The sequence below is a fragment of the Nuphar pumila genome, chromosome 7 (genome assembly GCF_984573655.1).
Source record: "Nuphar pumila chromosome 7, dmNupPumi1.hap1.1, whole genome shotgun sequence".
In the NCBI taxonomy this organism is placed as follows: Eukaryota; Viridiplantae; Streptophyta; class Magnoliopsida; order Nymphaeales; family Nymphaeaceae; genus Nuphar; species Nuphar pumila.
In genome coordinates this window covers 120,549,838-120,567,750 of record NC_143255.1, presented here as the reverse complement: position 1 = coordinate 120,567,750, position 17,913 = coordinate 120,549,838, and the positions used below count along the sequence as shown (strand labels likewise).

Below are 17,913 nucleotides of genomic sequence, written 5' to 3'. Positions count from 1 at the left end.
ACCCACTAACTCAATCTGAATATATATATATATATATATATATATATATATATATATATATATATATATATATATATATATATATATATATATATATAGTCACTAGAATATGAGATCTAATGTGTGAACCACAATTTTCAGGGATTTTTGTTCTTTTCTCTTGAATCTAACGTATGAATGTGATCTACCTGGTTGGTTTTATAAAAAACTGTTCTTGAATCATCTGATTTTGATGCATAAACGAGATTGTTTTAAGGCTTTAAAATCAATGGCTCATAATCTTCATAATTATTCATGCATTCAAAAGTCAAAATTTTTAATAAAAAAATAGGCAATCATTCCTAGCAAATTCACCATGCCAAGCACATCCACATGGTTAGTCCTGCAAAAAAAAAGTTTTGAAAATACTCATATTTCTATGTCTCATATTTTAGTTAACTAGAGTATGAGAACTGAAATATGAGAGCTAGAATATGAGAACTAGAAATATAGGCATTTCCAACACTTTTTTGCACGACCAACCATGTGGATGGGCTTGACATAATGAATTTGCTAGGAATCAACCATTGGATCATGTACTTTTGATGAAAAAATATGATTTTTGAGTGCTTGAATATTTATGAAGATTATGAGCCATTGAATTTAAAACCTTAAAAAAGTCATGTTTATACATCAAAATTGGATGATTCAAAAGTGGGTTCTTATAAAACCAAACATGTAGATCACATACGAACATTTAGATTTAAGAGAAAAGAACAAAAAATCCATAAAAACAATGGTTCACACTTTAGTTCTCATATTTCCAGTTTTCATATTCTAGTGATTATATATATATATACATATATATATATATATATATATATATATATATATAGAGAGAGAGAGAGAGAGAGAGAGAGAGAAATTGGTAGTTGCTCACACGTTAGGTGCAAAATGATATGTGCTGAATGGGTTTTTTTGCCTTTCTGTTATTGTTTTCGCAATTCCAACCCCATAAACACTACAAGAAAAGCCCTTATTAGCGACAGATTTTTGCGACAGATTTTTTCCGTCACAAATTAGCGACGGACTTAGCGAGAGAACATTATTCGTCGCCAATCTTTAAAATATTTTTGAAGTTAGCGACGATATAAATTCCGTCTCAAATCCATCGCTAATTATCGACAGATCGACGACAAAAAATTTTCATTGCAAAACTGTAGGAAATTAGGGACGAATTTAGCGAGAGAATTTTTTCGTCGCTAATCTGTCGCTAATTAGCGACGAATTAGCGACGAAAAAATTCTCTCGCTAATTTTCGATTTAAACCGTCCCACCTAAGGCGCAGAATTTTCCCTCTCTCCCCCTTTCGAAATTTAAACTGATGTTCGATTTAAACCGAGCCTCGTGCTCCCGCTGGTCGATGAAGCCAAGCCTCAAGCTCGTCGCAGTAAGGCTCACCGGACGATCCTGCTGGACGATGTCGACCGCCGCGACTGTCGTCGCCCAACTCTGACACAACAGAGGAAGGCAGAGGAATCTCGATGAAGGGCGTACGGATCACGGGGCGACCGTTGAACCTGGACATGCAGGCGACGTCGTCGGTGGACCTGCGGTTGCTGGACACGATGCTGCCCTTCTTCACTGGCCGCTTCGGCAACCCCCATTCCCGCACTCACCTCTACGGCTGGGAGTCAGATGAGGCGGTCGAGCGCGCCAGGGAGCAGGTCGCTTCCACGCCACCTACCTCCCCGTCGGCTCTGACGACCTCCTCGACCTTGACCGCCTCCACGACGCCATCTGCCCCGACACCGGCCTCGTCTCCGTCATGGCCTTCAACAACAAGATGGGTCCATTCTGACCTCTGCGAGACCCAATCAGAGATCTTGGGGTCGAGGGAGTACGACTTGCTGGGATCCGGTGGTGGGTCGTCCTCCTCCTCCGTCGCCGCCGACGAATCGCTCTAAGTCTGGCCTATTGTTGCCGGAATACCTCCCGGCAGCGAGCAAAAAAAAATTTAATTTTTTTTTTAAATTTAGCGATGGATTAGAGACAAATATTATTCGTCGCTAATTTAAAATAGCGAAAGACTCGAGACGGATATTATCCATCACTAATTTAAAATAGTGATAGACTCGTGACAGATCATTTTTGTCGCTAATTCATCGTAAATTAGCGACGAATAAGTTTTGTTGCTACTTAGCATCAAAAAATTCGTGATGAAAGCGATGGATTCCTTGTTTAGCGATGAATTAGCAATGGATTAGCGACGGATTTAGGTCGTCACTAATCCACATGTTTCTTGTAGTGAAATGTGTCGATTTACAAGGAATCCACACCTTCATCATGTGTTTTTGATGAAAAAATTTATATTTGGAGCTTAAAATTTTTACAAAGATTTTGGACCATTGATTTTTTGAACCTTATAAAAACCCACCCATGTGTCAGAATCAAACACTTCAAGAGCTGATCCCTATAAAATAAAGTACATAGATCACGTCTCTACAGTTAGATTTTAAAAATAGAATGAAAAAAGGCTGAACAACTCATTTTAGCACATTCATTTCGCATCTAATGTGTGAGCAGCTACCATTCTCTCTCTCTCTTATATATATATATATATATATATATATATATATATATATATATATATATATATATATATATACCGTGGTGTTGGAATCTCATGATGCAAGTCAACAAGCTTGATTTAGGAGGGATAGACCCATGAATCATGTTTTTTTATGAAAAAATATGTTTTTAAGAGTCGGGAAAGATACATTTATAACTCAGGATTTTTTGGATCACCAGAAGAACCTGTATACATGTCATATTCCTGCAATTCAAAAAGCCGGTTCCCACTAATAAAAACATGTAGTTCACACAAATGGCGTTAGATTTGAAAAAGAAAAAAGGAAAAAGAAAAATAAATAAATATTATGTTTGCTAGGTCATTGTTAATATAATTGACTGTAGCAAACATTAACCCATATGTATATACAGTCGACATTTCAAAAGAAGATAAAAGAGATGCAGGGTTACCAATTTCAAAGGCAAGCCCACTGAAAGCAGAACAGCCAGGTCCCCCAGTAAGCCAAAGCAGGAGAGGGTCCCCAGCTGGGTTCCTTTCTGACTTCACAAAATAATAGAAGAGGTGGGTCTCGCTCCTCTCCCCAACACTTATATAACTGCACCACCAAAATAATCACAAGGCCAAAAGTATTAAAAACCTTTTCAAGCTTTTTGCATGTGTTTTTCCACTCCACACCAAAGTTTACTAAGGGGAACATGTTTCTTAGTAGAGATAAGCTGCAGGCCTGAATCAACTATTTTTTAATAAATATAAAAAATTACTTTTTTTATATTTTGTGGTACGGAATGTTGGGCTGCCAAGAGACATTATATTAAAAAAATGAGTGAAGCTGAGATGCGTATGCTTAGATGGATGTGTGAAAATACAATAGAAGATAAGATTCGGAATGAGAAGATACGTAACAAGGTAGGTGTTGCATCCCTTGAAAATAAGATAAGAGAGAATCATTTACGGTGGTTTGAACATATTCGGCGAAGGCCTAATGATGCTCCAGTTAGAAGGATGAAGAAATGGGAAAATATATTAGTTAAAAGAGGTCGGGGTAGGCCTATGAAGACATGGATGAAGATGATAGGAAAGGATATGAATGCTTTGAACCTCACCGAGGACATGACATTGGATAGAAATGATTGGAGGAAAAGGATTCATGTGGAAGACCCAGAATGATTTCCTTTTTTGGTTCATATCACCGACCCCAATTGTTTTGGGATGAAGGCGTAGTTGTTGTTGTATAAAAATTTACTTTTTTAATATTATTTTAAATTTATTTTATTGCTTTTAACATGTGTCACATTATGATTGACATGTAATAATTTTTATTACTTTTAGGCCGATGCCAAACGATTCAGCTATTGGTTTAGGCCGATAGAGCTGAATTGGTGGCCCAACGATTCAGGGCCGATACCGATACTGGCAACATTGCTCTTGCCCACCGGGGAGTATACCCAGCTTCGGCCTTGTAGAAAAGGATGGACACCCATGGGTTTCGAACCCGCGACGTTCCTTCGACTGAATGTCATGATAAAGGTAGTAAGTTATATTGGAGAAATGAAGGGTATGTGGTTATGGATGCTTACCCGGTGTATAACTCAAATGGTAGAGGGCCATCTAAGCCAGGCAGGAATCTGACCCTGGGCGATGCAAGTGCAAGTGGGGACTCCCATGAAAGCAAGAAGATGAATACAGAAGCCAGACAAGTTCTCTTCTGTTGTGCCATTTATTTTGTTTGTCTTTCCCTTAAGATGCTTCGATTGGTGTGAACGAGTATGCACTCACAACAAAATTCAATTCCTTCTTCTCACCCCACTAAACAAACATGTATAAATACTCTCTCTCTCTCTCTCTCTCTCTCTCTTTATATATATATATATATATATATATATATATATATATATATATATATATATATATAGACCCTCTTGAAGGGTTCCCTACCATAAATTGCCTTAACCTCAGCCCCACCTTATCTTTTGTTCATCAAGTATTTTGTCGTTTGCCTCAAAGGGGTTTGGCGTAGTGGGATGGGACCTACTCGGCTCTGCAGGTGGTTCACAATCTCAAGGGTGTCACCCTTGCGCAAGTCGAAGTGTGGCGACTCCCCGAGGGCAATGAGTAAGCCAGGACAGCGACTGTAAGTGCGCGGCAAACACAGCCAGCATGACTAGGTCTATGATCCTTGAGGTGGTTTCTCCGTGTAGATATCAGAAAAAGTATTTTATCATTTTTTATCGAAAAAAAGTATTTTATTGTTTACTGTCTGGTTGGCCACTACTTAAGTGGGTTATTTGTTAACATTTTTTAAGAAAATAAAAAAAAAACACACTAAATTTTTGGGTAAAAAAAAACACACACACACACCTAGGTGGCAAAACCTGACACGACCCGCCAACCCGCCTCTTAGGCGGGTTCGGGTTGGGGGTATGCCAACGCGCCAACCTGGCTGACCCGTTTAATAAACGGGTTAGGCGGGTGGGTCAACCCGTCAACCCATCGACCCGCCAACCTGAGAACCCGTTTACCCGACCCAACCCATTTATTAAATGGGTTGGCGGGTCGTGTCGGGTTACCCGTTTATTAAATCGGGTCGGGTTCGGTTGAGGTATGCTGACCCGCCAACCTGTCGGGTCGACCCGCCAACCCGACACGATTGCCACCCCACACACCTAACAATTTTTTCATGGTTAATAAAAAAACTAAGATCTTGCTTCGGTTAAAGTTGTTAAATATATGTTATAATTACCAAAATTTTAGGTGTGCTTTAATTATTGCAGAAACTTTAGGTGTGTTTTATAAAAATACTTTTCAAAAGAACTGTTGTTCTTTAGGTTAAATCAGTAGATTTATCTTTTTTTTTTAAATTAAAAAGGAAATAAAAATGGCTGAACAAGTGGTCCATATGTAGCTCGAACCCTGCTCTGACTTGATTCCATATCTTTGTTGTGTTACCGAATATAGAAGTAGAAACCTGATTATGTGTTCCTGTGGCATATCCAGTGGAGGATGATTCAAGAGTTCTAGAGGAGTTGAAGGAAGGGCAAAGGCTGAACATTGGGCATTATCACACATGTTGCATATGCTGGCCTAGGGCTGTCAACGGGTCGGGTCAAGATTGATCCGAACCTACCCATATAACTAATAACTAAGTTTGGGTTTTGTCGGGTCATGAAAATAGAATCCCAAACCCGGACCTGCATATTTTAGGAATTTATATATATGATCTGTCTATTAAGCTTGATAAAGCTAGATAGGATGAATATATATATATATAATATGTTTGAAAATAATTTCAAAAGGCCTTTTCTTAATGCAACTTACATGAGAAAGTGCTAAGCTGACAACGTAATCCTTTCCTATAATGAATAAAACAAATATCAAATCATCGTGGTAGGAAAGTGCATGCTAGCGAAAGTGGGCTCCGATTTTCCCACTACTCTTTGTGCGTAAATCCTATTAAACCTCCTATCCCCATGTGAAAGCTTTCACTGTTTCACATGGGAAGACTGAACTGGTAGGATTTTTATAGAAAATAGCTACTCATTCTTATGTAAAAGTCTTTCAGTTACATGGGAACGAAACAAAAGAGGCTTAAGGAAATCGTGAATAAATGGTTTTCCTTGATTATCCAAAAAAAAAAAATGTGTGGCTGACATTTACTACACACATAATCTAGTTTATTTGAATCACAACATGGATTCTTTTTATCTAATTAAATGACTTAAAGTAGACACATATCAGATAGAAGGGATCCATTGTACTCTTAAGACAGAATAATGCTACACACAGTGGGGGATCCAGCATTTTTCTTAAAGGGGGGCAAAAAAATTTATAATAAAATAAAATACAAAGTGGGGTATTTTACTTAAAGGGAGCAGCAAATTTTTATAATAAAATAAAATATAAAAATAAAATATAAATCTAAAATATAAAATAAGCAATCTAAATTTTTATATTTTGCTTAAAGCAGGGGGGGGGTGCAAATTTTTTTTATAATAAACTAAAATATAAAGGGGGCAATATAAATTTTTATATTTTGCTTAAGGGGGCAAAAAAATTACAATAAAATAAAATATAAAACTAAAATATAGAAGGGGGCAATATAAATTTTTATATTTTGCTTAAGGGGGCAAAAAAATTACAATAAAATAAAATATAAAACTAAAATATAGAAGGGGGTAATATAAATTTTTATAATAAAATAATAAATTTTTTCAAAACTTGGCCCACCTAAAAATTCACCCCTGGCTACACAAAAATATTAAACAGAAATAATTCACGAACAATTTGCAATCACAATTTAAATCACGGCATTGAGTTCATATTTGACAAATATCAGTTATGATATTTTAGGGGAAAATGCCAAAATATGAAATATTTATTAAATGTATGATATATAATACAAAATTTTGAAAAAATATTTTTCAACGTGATATTATCGATCTAAAAGGTGATATTTTCAAAATGCGTATTTTTTTAATATTAGATTTCAAGAGGAAAGTACTAATATATCCAATGTTGTTAAAATCAGTTTGAATCGCCCATTCAGATCGAATCGGTTCAATGACTACTCCAAAGGGGTCGATTCACAACTGATTCATTTCATTTCTTAAGAGGGTTGCAAAATTTGTTTAATATTTTTTTTATTATTTAATGACATGTCACATCTGATGGTAAAAGATTGTCGATTCACAAACGATTCAATTCGGTTAGATTCTTAGGTTTTTTTTAAGAAACCGGTTCACCTAGTGAACCGATTTTAACAACATTGCATATATTGCATTAATTCATTAGAATATCGGTGGTATTTCTCTTTTTTAGATGACGAGCATAGTAACAAAAGTTATAAATGAGAAAATTTCGGCAGCCAAAAACTTATAAAAAATATTCTTTTGTGTAATAAATAAATATAAAAAATATTTACAAATAAAAAACACATGTTTTTTATGATAAATGATGGATAAAAATATAAATATTGCTTTCAAAACATGATATTTATGTTTCTGACGAAAATATCATGAGAAAATTGAAAATATCACTAGGAATTGCCGTGGGGTTAAGCAGACCCCTACCAGTTATACAACTACACCACTGGGTTTTGAACCTGCAATTTCCCAACACAAGGTGACGTGCAGTAGCTGCTCCTACCAGACAAGGGGAGCCACCGTTGGTAAATCTTGTAAGATTTGCCACTATGATGACGAGGAACCCTTGCTGAAGCGAGGAAAACCCCGGCTAGGGCTTACGACCAACCTGCCTTACGTAGCCCACCTCTGAACGACGCTGGGGTTTGATTCAGTGCCTTCATCTCAGCACCCTCACAACCACCCCGCTGGCCACGCGGGCAACTCCCGCGGTGGTATTTCTGCTCAAAAGTTGATTTCCGATTCGAAAAAGAATCGAAAATACCCGAAAAACTCGTCCGGTTCATCGTTTTTTAGCCCCCTTTTTTTCCTCGTTTATTCTCGAAAGAGTGGAAAAAAAGGCGGGGGACGAATTTGGTGGGGTTTTTTTTCTAATCATTTCTTGATTTTTCCTTTTTTTTTTCCAAAAAATTGGAGGTACGGCGGGGATCTACTGTTGTTTCCTCTTTTCTCCGTACAAGGCAGGAACAAAGGAAGGAAGGAAGGAAGAAGAAGGAAAAGAGGAGGGAATGGAGATGGCAGCGGGTGGGGCGATGGAGAGCGCGAAGGAGCTCGATCGGTTGCGGAAGGAGCAGGACGACGTCTTCGTCGAGATCAACAAGATCCACAAACGCCTCTCTCAATCCTGTAATCGAAATCTTTCCACAAACCCTAACCTCTCTCTCTCTCTCTTGTGTGTGTGTATCTTAATGATTTCTCAGTTGCATTTAGTTTTTTTTTTTGTTTCGCCGTGAATTATTTGCATGTTCGTCTCATGATGGTTGGGATTTCTAATGGGCAAATTATTTGTGGTTTGTCTGCTTGATTTTTGGCGAAAATGGCGAATTCTCGACAATTCTGATGAGTTCAGTAGCCCTATTTTGGAAAGAACTCAGTTTAGATATTTATCTGGCGAGTAGCTCTGATACCATGTTAGAAATTAAATGTTCAGTAAGTGCTTGTGATTACAAAAAAATTTCTCATGGATACCAACTTTCAATAAACCAGGTGTTGTAGACTTGATATCAAGATTTTCTGTCATTCAAGATGTTACTGTTAATAAAGCATACCGACAGTCAATCTATCGTTCATGAATGAAATTCTCATATATTCTTTAGAGTTTGGATTATTTTCAACAAGTTCTGGTGAATTTTTTTTTTTAATAAATTGGGTTTTGTATCATCTAGTAGGACTGAGATGTTATGGGAAAGGACTGAATATGATAGTTGGATTGGTAGAGCTGCACCATTTTAACTGAGGGAACCTTGGGTTTTAAATCCCACTCTGGGCCATCCTCCAGCTTGGTTATTTAAACAGAAAAATAATAATAATAATAATAATAATAATAATAATAATAATAATAATAATAATAATTATTATTATTATTATTATTATTATTATTATTATTGTAGACACAAGAGAAGTTGGATGATCTCTCTATCTCTCCCTTATGTTATGTGGACCAATGCAATATATGTTATATTCTTTGAAAAGCACTAAAGGATACCATAGCCAAAAGGGAAAAAAAGTAATGCTGTAAAGAAATGATTCCTTGTCATTTTCAAAAATCTTATAATGCAAATGGAATTCATAATTGCACAACTACCAACTTAAAAAGGTGTTAGGACTTAGAGGTGCCATCTTCTTTCTCTTATATATTATATGTATGTATGTACTTATGTTTGCATGAATTTATTGATGCATACATACATATGTGTGTATGCAAGCATGTATGCAAGCATGTATGCAAGCATGTATGCAAGCATGTATGCATTATTGTGCTAGTGCATTCCTGCATCTATGCAGACTGATGCAGTTATCCTGATATTGTTGCTGAGTTTTTTTTTGAGTTATAATGCAATATCATGGATACTTTACTGAATTTAATAAAAGCACACTTGCACTTGAAAGAAAAAGGTCCCTTGCATTCCTTAAGAATACATAGTAAAATCAATTATATTTCTGTCAGTATTTTAAGTACTATTTGTACTAGTTACTTATGTAAGACGCTGAAGAACTATCAAGGGAAAATAATTTGGTGAAGTTGTCAACATAAATTAGAATTTCAACTAATTGCTGCAAATAAGATTCTAACACGTTCTTATGTTCACGTAAAATCTTAGTTTTTCGATGTTATGTATCCTCTCTGTCACCATATGCATGCATTCCTTGTATTATTGAGTCTATTGACCTTCACACTATCTCATATCTCTCTGTAAGATGGATTAATAAAGAATTCTTTAAATATTGATGCAGCTTCAGAGCAAATTGAGAAGTTTGGAGACAGTGTCTGGCTAAAGCTGCGAGCACTGTATGTGCAAGCAAAAGATCTTGCGGAAACTGAAGTAGCGTATGCATTTTACTTTTTCTAGCTAAGTTACACTCTTTACTTTCAGTTTTTCTCTGCATCTTTTCTTACTTCATCTTTATCTATTATTATGTGCAAGAAAAAGATCTGGCTTAAATGTGTTGATCAATCTTTATGTTTATTTTGAGAAATATGTCCATATGAACCTTAACTAGTTATCAATACATAACCCACACGAACCTTAACTAGTTATCAATGATTAGAATAATACACACACACATATTGGTGCAAGAGAACAAATTTTTTTACGCTAAATTGAAGGTTAGAGAACTAAATGTTTAGACACACTATGAAACCACCTAAGATGCCAAACATCAATTATTTTCTTGAAATCTTTGAATCTTCTACAGTAAAATATATTTCTGTGGTCCTCTAGAGACTGTAGTCTCTTATTTGGTCTTGTAGAGAGCAAAGCAGGATGTAATGATCAATCAAAATGAGGTTTCTTTTAGACACATAATTACTGGAAATGGGATTTCATTTAAATGAACTTGAGACATATTCATCCTCATAGCTACTGGATTTTCTACAGTAGGCAGTGAACTGTGACTACAATGTTCCAAATGTACTTGAATCCTTTTTTGTTCAAGGGAGGGAGGAGGTGATACAACCTGCAAATATACGATAATCTTAGCAAATTCACCAATTGTACTATAGTATACACATGTGTGTGTGTTTGTCTGTGGTTTAGGACTTATTTTTATGTTTCTGACTTGCTGCTGCTTTTCACTTATATATTAAACAGTAAAGGCCATGTGACGTATACGAAAAAAAGAAAAAATCAGCAAAGGCCAGTTGCCTTTATGTGACATACGAGTAGCATGTGTTTATATATATATATATAATTTTTCTGTTTATTCCAAAATACCTGATAGGGATATTTTGGTCTTTTCACATGTAACAAAAGTTGTTTTATAAAACAACTTATTTTTGTTTTTTTTTGTTTTTTCTTTTCTTTATTTTTTACTTTTTGGTTCTATTGGGGATCTAACGTCTACAATATGGGAGCCCCAATGGCCCCCTCTCTTCCTCATTCTTTATGTATATAAAGGGGGTCCCCCTTATTTTTTGTATCTTGTTCTCTCACTTCTTCTCAATAATATTTATCTCATTTTTGCCTTTTGGCATTTCTCCTTAGTGGGTTTGTGTGTTTGCACTTTATGTGCTTGTGATTTCTTCCTGTCCATTATTGGACCTTTAAGTGTTAGCACTTATTTGTATTTTCGCTCATTTCATTACATGGTATCAGTGCCATTTGGCTTCTTTTGATCTTGGAAGGTTTCTTTTGTGCAACTTTGAAGATTGTGACCAAGGTTTTAAAACCCGTGACTCGGAACTCGACTCGTTCTTTATTGACTCGTGACTCGGTGGGTCAACTCGGTGACTCAGACCGGGTTTTGTTAACTTTTGATTTTAAAAGAAAAACAATATATAATTTGTCTGAAACCATGTTTTTGAGTAAACATAGTCTCCAAACGTCTGTAAGAATATAAAAACAACTGCAAAGAGCTATAGAGGTTTGCTTGAATAATTGAATTTGATATCTATACAAGCACTTTGACTAATTCATGACTTGAATTAGAGGATTTGGTCACCATGAGTTCAGTCTGCTACTACCTAAGGTTCCTAAAATGGCCATTCATATATGCTAGCTTGTTTTAAAAGTTTTAATTCCCTCTCTAACAAATCCATAAATGTAAAACAGGGATATATGTGCATATTGAAAGTTTACAGAATGCCCAATATCAACATAAATAAGCAATTTTCTCATGTATAAAACTATGCAGGGAATATATTAATGGCACAACTATAAAAAGACTACTAATATTTGAATATGTACAATGCTTGTTCACATAACAAATGGATGATGAAACCTAAATGTGACTTCCCATAGGCACAGTTGACCCGCCATATATAGTGAGAATCATTTCTTTAAAATATTTTGCTAGAATAAGTTGATAACACAAGGTGAACAATAGTTCGAACAACATGGCAATTTTATTCTATGGATTTAAATGCTTTTTTATCTTTAAATGATTTTTATTTTCTTTTTTATACAAAATCTGGGGGTAACCCTTGTTAAAATATATGTACTTATATATTTCGAAACTGTAATTTGAAACTCAAAAAACAAATTTCAAACATCCCAAAACTCGCCCGAGTCAAGCCGAGTCAGGCCGAGTCAAGCCCGAGTCAAGCTCGAGTTTTGGCAAACCGAGTTTGCCTTGCTGGGTTGACTCGCTGGAGGGGCGAGCCGAGCCAAGTCAGCCGAGTCAACGAGTTGACTCGATGAGTTTTAAAACACTGATTGTGACCAAGTTCTTTCCTTCTCATTTCTACTTTCTTCAATATGAAGCACGATTCAAGGGTGGAGCTCTCCTTCAAGCTCAATGGTTCAAATTATTTAATGTGGGCGTCGGCTACAGAGAATCACCTTCGCGGAAAGAAACTTTGGGGCTCCGTGATGGAAACCTCTCTTGAACCAACATTAAAGCTCACCAAAATCGAAAGTGTTAAAAAGACTCTTGATAGAGATGATCGCCTTAAAGCCATTCATGACCATCAAGTAAAGGTAGAAGATTGAGAAAGTAACCATGTCAAGATTTTGGCATGGTTCATGAATAATGTTGACATAAAAATTTGTGCCAACATTGCTAAGTTTAGAAGAGCCAATGAAGCATGGTTCTTCTTTAAGGGTATGTATACTCAAAGGGATCTAGCTAGACAATTTTTTTGTAAAGAAAAAATTAGATCCACTAAACAAGGGGACATGAGTGTACCCGATTATTTTAGTGCTTTGTCTCCCCTTTGGGACGAACTTGCTCTTCTTGAGTCTAAATGGGTGGCTCGGGAAGACATTAAAATGAGAAGAAAACAAGTTGAAAAAGAACACTTTTTTCAATTCCTTTCTGGTCTAAGACCGAAATTTGAACAAGGGCATCCTTTCTTCATAGGAGCAAGGCCTTGCCTATTGAAGATGCTCTTGCCGAAGTATGCCAAGAGGAAACTCGTCTTGGCATGACTTATAAGAATGATGATATTTTGGCCGTTACTAGGTCGAGATCAAATGTAAAAACCTATAAACCTCCTCACTTTTCCAAAAACAATAACTATGAAAATGGATCCAATAGTGGATATAGGAATGGTGTGATTTGTCACTTTTGTAATGAACCAGGACATATTAGACCGGTTTGCCCTAAGCTTAAGAGTAAAACGACTTCCGTTGGTGAAGTTGTATCGAAAAAAGAAGTGAACAAAAACAGAAGAGATATTAATGAAACTCTTAATCAAATTTCGGCGGTACTCCAACATCTTCTAAAGACGTCCTCAATTTCGTGTGCCGCCTGTAAAAATATCTTAAACAAGATACTATGATCAAGACCTTAATATTCTTGATGATAAACACATGCACATATGCACGATAAGCACTCTTAGAACACTTGTGCACAAACGCACAACTCACCAAATCTCACAAATGCACAAAAGGCATAAAAGAATAAAAGCTTTATTGAGAAACACTTGGGCTTTGACCCAAAGCCATGAAGTTACAAGGGGGGAATGCCCCTATTTATACATAATGAGAAAGACCTTGGAGGGGGCCAACTCATAAACGTTGGAGCCCCTCCAACGGTCACAATTGTGACCATTGAAGGGGCCCAACGTCTATGAGAGTGGGCCCCCAAGGTACATTTGACTTTAGTCAAAAGAAAATAAAAAAGAAGAAAAAGAAAATAAGTAAAAAGCAAAAAGCAAAAATACAAGCATATTCGTAAAATGAATATGCGCAAGAATTGAGAAATGACTAAACTACCCCTATGACTAATAATAAAGAAATATATATTTTATATATATAATTAGGTAGATACATATACATATACATATATATCATATATGTATATGTATCACCTTATATATATATAAAATATATATGAGATTACAATAATTGATACATAATAATTTAACACCCCCCTTAAACATAGGGCAAGATGACCGAAAGTTTGCCAAGGAGAAAGTTGAAACGCGGAGCACACAAAGCTTTGGTGAAGAAATCTGTCAACTGATATTCTGAAGTGACATATGGAAGATCGATGACTCCTTTCAGATAGGCTTCTCGAACATAGTGACAGTCCATTTCAATGTGCTTAGTCCGATCGTGGAAGGTATGGTTTTTGGCAATATAAATTGCACTCTTGTTGTCACAGCATGGCTGAGTGGACCCTTCTATTGTAATCCCCATGTCTTCTAGTAGCTGATGAATCCATGCGATTTTCATGGTAGTAGTTGCCATGATGCGATATTCAGCTTCAGTTGAGGATAGAGACACTTTATGCTGCTTCTTGCATCTTCATGAGATCAGCGAGTTTTCTAAAAACACACAAAAACCAGTGATGGAGTGACGGTTATTTGGGTCACCTCCCCAGTCAGAATCAGTATAAGCAATTAATTTTAATTCAGAAAAAGAGGATAAGAATACTCCCTTATTTAGTGTACCCTTTATGTATCTTACGACCCGCAACACGACACTCATGTGAACCGATGTTGGTGCATGTTGAAACTGACTTGCAGTATCTGGTCTAGTAATACTCAGATACATTAATGATCCCACAATCTGTCTGTAAGGAGTGGGATCGGAGAGAGAAATACCATCATCAATCTTCATCTTGGCTCCCACTATAGCAGGAGTTTCACAAACCTTATCATCTATAATACCTGACCTGTCAATAATCTCAGAGGCAAGCTTAGTTTGAGATAAAAAATACCCTCTATGAGAGTATGCTACTTCAATACCCAAAAAATAAGTTAGAAAACCCAAATCAAACATTTAAAATTTATCTTTCAAAATTGATTTTATGTTTTTAACCCCTTTAAAATTACTACCGGCTATAATCATATCATCTACATACAAAAGCAAGATCACAATCCCTGCATTGATTTTTATAACAAACAAGGCAGTGTCAGTTAAACAGGATGAAAAACCATTTTCTAACATTACAAAGTTAAACCTATCATACCAAGCCTTGGGGGTTTGTTTTAAACCATAAAGTGCTTTTCGAAGGCGAAGCACTTTCCCTTTAGGAGTCTCCATTCTTGGTGGTGTTGAGAAACTATGTTTTGATGTCACATAATATGATACACTGTCATATTTGATTTTATATGATAATATGTCCTCTTGAAAAATGTTATATTATGACTGAATATGTTTTGCCATACATCTAACGAGTATTTGATGCAAGGATATCTCACCCAAAAAGGATGGAGACTTCCTGTTCAAGTACAACTTTAGTGCAATCATACTCCTTGAAGAAAAAGCTTGATGAGCCATGCATTCCTAAAGTTCAACTGAAGATATCGGCTACCTCAAGATGAAGATTTTTTTCTTCTTTAGAGTCATATGTAACAGAACCTTCAGGAACATGCATATTGCATATTACATACTCATGCATATAAACTATATCATAAAAGTATACGATAGTTTCAAAAAGCTTCTTTTTGAAAACTAATAATTGTACCTTCTTACAACCTTTTATGAAAAAGATATTTTGTCATGTAATAATTGTACCTTACACTATATACAAGACAACATGAAAAAGAAATGCAGGAAAAAGACAAAACATGAAATCGGCTACATAGAGAAAAACAAATATAATATGTTTTTGAAAAGACTCAAATTACCTTCTTTAAAGAAATGTTTTTAATATGGGAAAAAGACAAAACATGAAATCGGCTACACAAAGAAAACAAGTATAATAATGTTTTTGAAAAGACTCTAGTTACCTTCTTTAAAGAAATGATTTCAAAAATAGGTAAAAGACAAAACATGAAAATCGGCTACACAAAGAAAAACAAATATAATATGTTGTTTTGAAAAGACTCTAGTTACCTTTTTACAAAACCATAGAATGTCGACTTACTTGAAGTCATCATTCTCTTTGTACAAGCATTAAATACCTCCTGTAAGAAATCCTTGTTAATATCATTCTCAAAGAATGTCGACTTTCTTTTAGTCCTCATTCTCTCTGAAGACTTTGAAAAACACAACATAAAGAAAACAATTGACATGACTATGTACAAATAAATATCTCAAAGCACTCATTGTACTTACACTCATTTAAAGTAAAGAAGTACTTATGTACCTCAAATCATTAATTAGAATAAAGACAAAACTACAATCCAACGTTCAATGTACTATTGTAAGAAATAGACTTTTTACATAAAATATGTATTACCTAAAATATTACAACGACTAGTGTACCATATATTTTACTTTTATGGAAAAAGGCATTCTCGAATTTCTCTAAAAGATGTTTTTGAAATGACATAACATTTCACATTTCAAAAAGGCTACGATTTCAAAATGTAACGACTACTTTTTTAATCTATATAAACACACTCAAATAAACTATTCAACAAGAGGAATGGAATAGACGTGTGAGCTTACAACGAGAAAAATTCTATTCATTATTTGAAAAGAGAGCCTTGAAAAAGAAAGAGAAAGAAAAAAGAAAGAAAAGAGAAAAAGTCAAGTCCAGCTCTTTGACAAAGAGTATTCTCTGAGTGACAAACAGAACATTCTGAGAATCCTTCATTCGTGCATTCATATCTTTCTGAAGGTTCTATAGGAAGTATTGTAACTTTCTGTTATTCACTGTTTTCCTTCTTTGTTGAAAGAAGTAGACCTCTGTGAAAGAGGGTGTTGCCCTTCTCTGTTGAAAGAAGAAGACCTCTGTGAAAGAGGGTGTTGTCCTTCTCTGTTGAGAGAAGAAGACCTCTGAGGAAGAGGGTGTTGTACTATTTATCCGGTGACTCGGATGTTATAGTGGAAAGCTCAAGTGGTTTGCTTGGGGACTGGATGTAGGTCTGGGTACTGACCGAACCAGTATAAATTCTGTGTTTTATGTGTTGTGCCTTATTGCTTGATTATTTTATTTTATCGATCTTTATCGTATTTCACTATTCACCCCCCCTCTAGTGGAATTTCATTTGGTATCAGAGCAGGTTTGCTGGTTTCGACATAACAAGTCTTCCAGCACAGATGGCATCTACCTCTTATGCTCGTGATATTGAAGGTCAGCACGCATCTCGTCCTCCTTTCTTCAATGGCTCCAACTATGGATATTGGAAGTACAGAATGGCTATCTTTCTCAAATCCATAGACTTTGCTGTATGAAAAATTGTTGAGCATCCATACACATCTCCATCCGCAGACTATAACTTATGGTCTGATGAAGAAAAGAAAATGACAAACCTAAATGCAAAGGCTATGAATGCCTTATATTGTGCCATTGATCAGAATGAATTCAACAGAATATCTATATGTGAATTTGCATATGACATTTGGCATTCTTTGGAGGTTATTCATGAAGGAACCAACAAAGTAAAAGAAGCCAAAATCTCATCTCTTGTTAGAAAATATGAGTTGTTCAAAATGAACAAAGATGAACCCATCACAGAGATGTTCACCAGATTCACCAACATCACCAACGATCTGAAATCTCTTAGTGTAACATATTTCCAGACAGAAAAAGTGAAGAAAATCTTGAGATCTCTCACAACTGATTGGGAGAAAAAGACTACAGCTATTGAAGAAGCTCAAGATTTATCTAAGCTTACTTTGGACGACTTAATAGGCAATCTTATGGCCTATGAAGTCCACATGAAAGAAAGAAGGGAAGAAGAGCAACCAGTAAAGAAAACTCTAGCTTTCCCAGCTCTATCTGAGAATGAAGACTCAGATAAAGAATCCGAAATTGCGCTACTTACCAGAAAATTCCAGCGCTTCATGAGAAGGAACCGACTTCCAAACAGGCACAAGGATAGAAAAGATCCTAAAGAAGATCCCATGTGCTATCAATGTA

The 17,913-nt window shown here is 35.7% G+C and overlaps 2 protein-coding genes across 6 annotated transcripts in view; one reads left to right on the top strand and one right to left on the bottom strand.

The window, feature by feature from the left end:
- LOC149833222 (serine carboxypeptidase-like 12) overlaps positions 1–4,289 on the bottom strand; it is a 30,939-nt gene extending 26,650 nt beyond the window's left edge. The window contains exons 1-2 of the mRNA XM_090013390.1: positions 4,150–4,289; positions 3,022–3,167 (exon numbers count right to left, since the gene is read on the bottom strand). Of these exons, the coding sequence (XP_089869516.1) occupies positions 3,022–3,167; positions 4,150–4,289 (286 nt within the window). The remainder of the gene's footprint in view (positions 1–3,021; positions 3,168–4,149) is intronic.
- A 3,764-nt stretch (positions 4,290–8,053) lies between these two features.
- Positions 8,054–17,913, top strand: part of LOC149833221 (SAGA-associated factor 29 homolog A-like) — a 43,210-nt gene continuing 33,350 nt past the window's right edge. For all 5 annotated transcript variants that reach the window (XR_016433409.1, XR_016433408.1, XR_016433407.1 and 2 more), the window contains exons 1-2: positions 8,054–8,337; positions 9,946–10,039. Coding sequence is in view for 2 of the 5 variants with exons in the window: in XM_090014998.1 (XP_089871124.1) it covers positions 8,220–8,337; positions 9,946–10,039 (212 nt within the window). In the remaining 3 variants the exon portion in view is untranslated. The remainder of the gene's footprint in view (positions 8,338–9,945; positions 10,040–17,913) is intronic.